Source organism: Micropterus dolomieu, linkage group LG12 (genome assembly GCF_021292245.1).
Source record: "Micropterus dolomieu isolate WLL.071019.BEF.003 ecotype Adirondacks linkage group LG12, ASM2129224v1, whole genome shotgun sequence".
Lineage (NCBI taxonomy): Eukaryota > Metazoa > Chordata > Actinopteri > Centrarchiformes > Centrarchidae > Micropterus > Micropterus dolomieu.
The window spans coordinates 34,098,520-34,100,391 of NC_060161.1; the positions used below are offsets into that span (position 1 = coordinate 34,098,520).

The window sequence follows — 1,872 nt, forward strand, 5'->3', positions numbered from 1 at the left end:
AACAGTTATTTGGAAAATCAAAGCTGGAGATGGATGCTGCAAGTCTTTGTGTGGACAGTGGAATGTCCATATTAAACCAAGTTGCTGTGTGAGAGCAGAGGGTCCAATGCAGGTGACGGTGTCTTTTTAAATTATTACAATCCTTTGCAAGATGGAGAAGTGAGTGAAGATGTAGCCTTGGATGCCTGATGAGTCTGGTTGTTCACTGGCTGATCCTTCTTGTTTATTCAATGTTCAATTTCCATAGTTTATTTTATTTATGCATGCATTTATTTATTTAAGCATTTTTTTATGTTATTTTATTTCAGCATGTATTTATTTAATCATTTCTTTATTTGCATGTATGCATGTATTTATTTAATTTTTTTAAATTTGTACTTTTACTTATTTATGCATGTATTTAATCATTATTTAAATGTATCTATGCACGCATTTATTAACGCATTTATTTATTTAATCTTTTATATTTTATTTATTTATGGATGTATTTGTACTTTACTTTATTTATGCATGTAATTATTTAATCATTCTTTAATTTATTTATGCATGCATTTATTAAAGCATTTATTTATTTATGCATGTATTTGTACTTTTATTTGTATTTATTTAATTAATTAATTAAATTTATTTCTGCAATCATGTATTTATAGTGTTTTGGTTTTAGGTCCTCCCAACCAGCTGCCGTTTTAACTCAAGACGAAGAAGAAGATCTGTTTCAGTCACGTGACTCGGTGACGTAAGTGTCATGACGGACGGCTGCTGGGAGAGAGACTGAAAAGAGGAGGAAAAAGGTAATTTGATGGGGGTTTTTTTATGTGTGTGTGTGTATGTGTGTTTCTGTATGTGTTTGTTTCTTTATGTGTGTGTGTGTGTTTCTTTATGTGTGTGTTTCTTTATGTGTGTGTTTCTTTATGTGTGTGTGTGTGTTTCTTTACGTGTGTGTGTGTGTGTGTGTGTGTCTTTACGTGTGTGTGTGTGTGTGTGTGTTTCTTTATGTGTGTGTGTGTGTTTCTTTATGTGTGTGTGTGTGTGTTTCTTTATGTGTTTGTGTTTCTTTACGTGTGTGTGTGTTTCTTTATGTGTGTGTGTGTTTCTTTATGTGTGTGTGTGTTTCTTTATGTGTGTGTGTGTGTGTTTCTTTATGTGTGTGTGTTTCTTTATGCGTGTGTTTTTCTTTATGTGTGTGTGTGTGTTTCTTTATGTGTGTGTGTTTCTTTACGTGTGTGTGTGTTTCTATTTGTGTGTGTGTGTTTCTTTATGTGTGTGTGTTTCTTTATGTGTGTGTGTGTTTCTTTATGTGTGTGTGTGTTTCTTTATGTGTGTGTGTTTCTTTATGTGTGTGTTTTTCTTTATGTGTGTGTGTGTGTTTCTTTATGTGTGTGGGTTTTTTTTATGTGTGTGTGTGTGTGTTTCTGTATGTGTGTGTTTCTTTATGTGTGTGTGTGTGTTTCTTTATGTGTGTGTGTGTGTGTTTCTTTACGTGTGTGTGTGTTTCTTTATGTGTGTGTGTGTGTGTGTTTCTTTATGTGTGTGTGTGTTTCTTTATGTGTGTGTGTGTGTTTCTTTATGTGTGTGTGTTTCTTTACGTGTGTGTGTGTTTCTTTATGTGTGTGTGTGTTTCTTTATGTGTGTGTGTGTGTGTTTCTTTATGTGTGTGTGTTTCTTTATGTGTGTGTGTTTCTTTACGTGTGTGTGTGTTTCTTTACATGTGTGTGTGTTTCTTTATGTGTGTGTGTTTTCTTTTTGTGTGTGTGTGTGTTTCTTTATGTGTGTGTGTGTGTGATTTTTTTAGCAGCTTATAGAACGTTGCATTCATCAACTCTCCCCAGACAAACAACTGCACAGTTTGTTTTGGCCCAATTACTGTTTAAC

The 1,872-nt window shown here is 33.5% G+C and overlaps 1 protein-coding gene across 1 annotated transcript in view; it reads left to right on the forward strand.

The window, feature by feature from the left end:
- Nucleotides 1-690, forward strand: part of LOC123979949 (low affinity immunoglobulin gamma Fc region receptor II-like) — a 2,509-nt gene extending 1,819 nt beyond the window's left edge. Inside the window, exon 5 of the mRNA XM_046064059.1 lies at nt 665-690. Coding sequence (XP_045920015.1) covers nt 665-690 — 26 coding nt within the window. The remainder of the gene's footprint in view (nt 1-664) is intronic.
- Nucleotides 691-1,872: the final 1,182 nt, after the last annotated feature.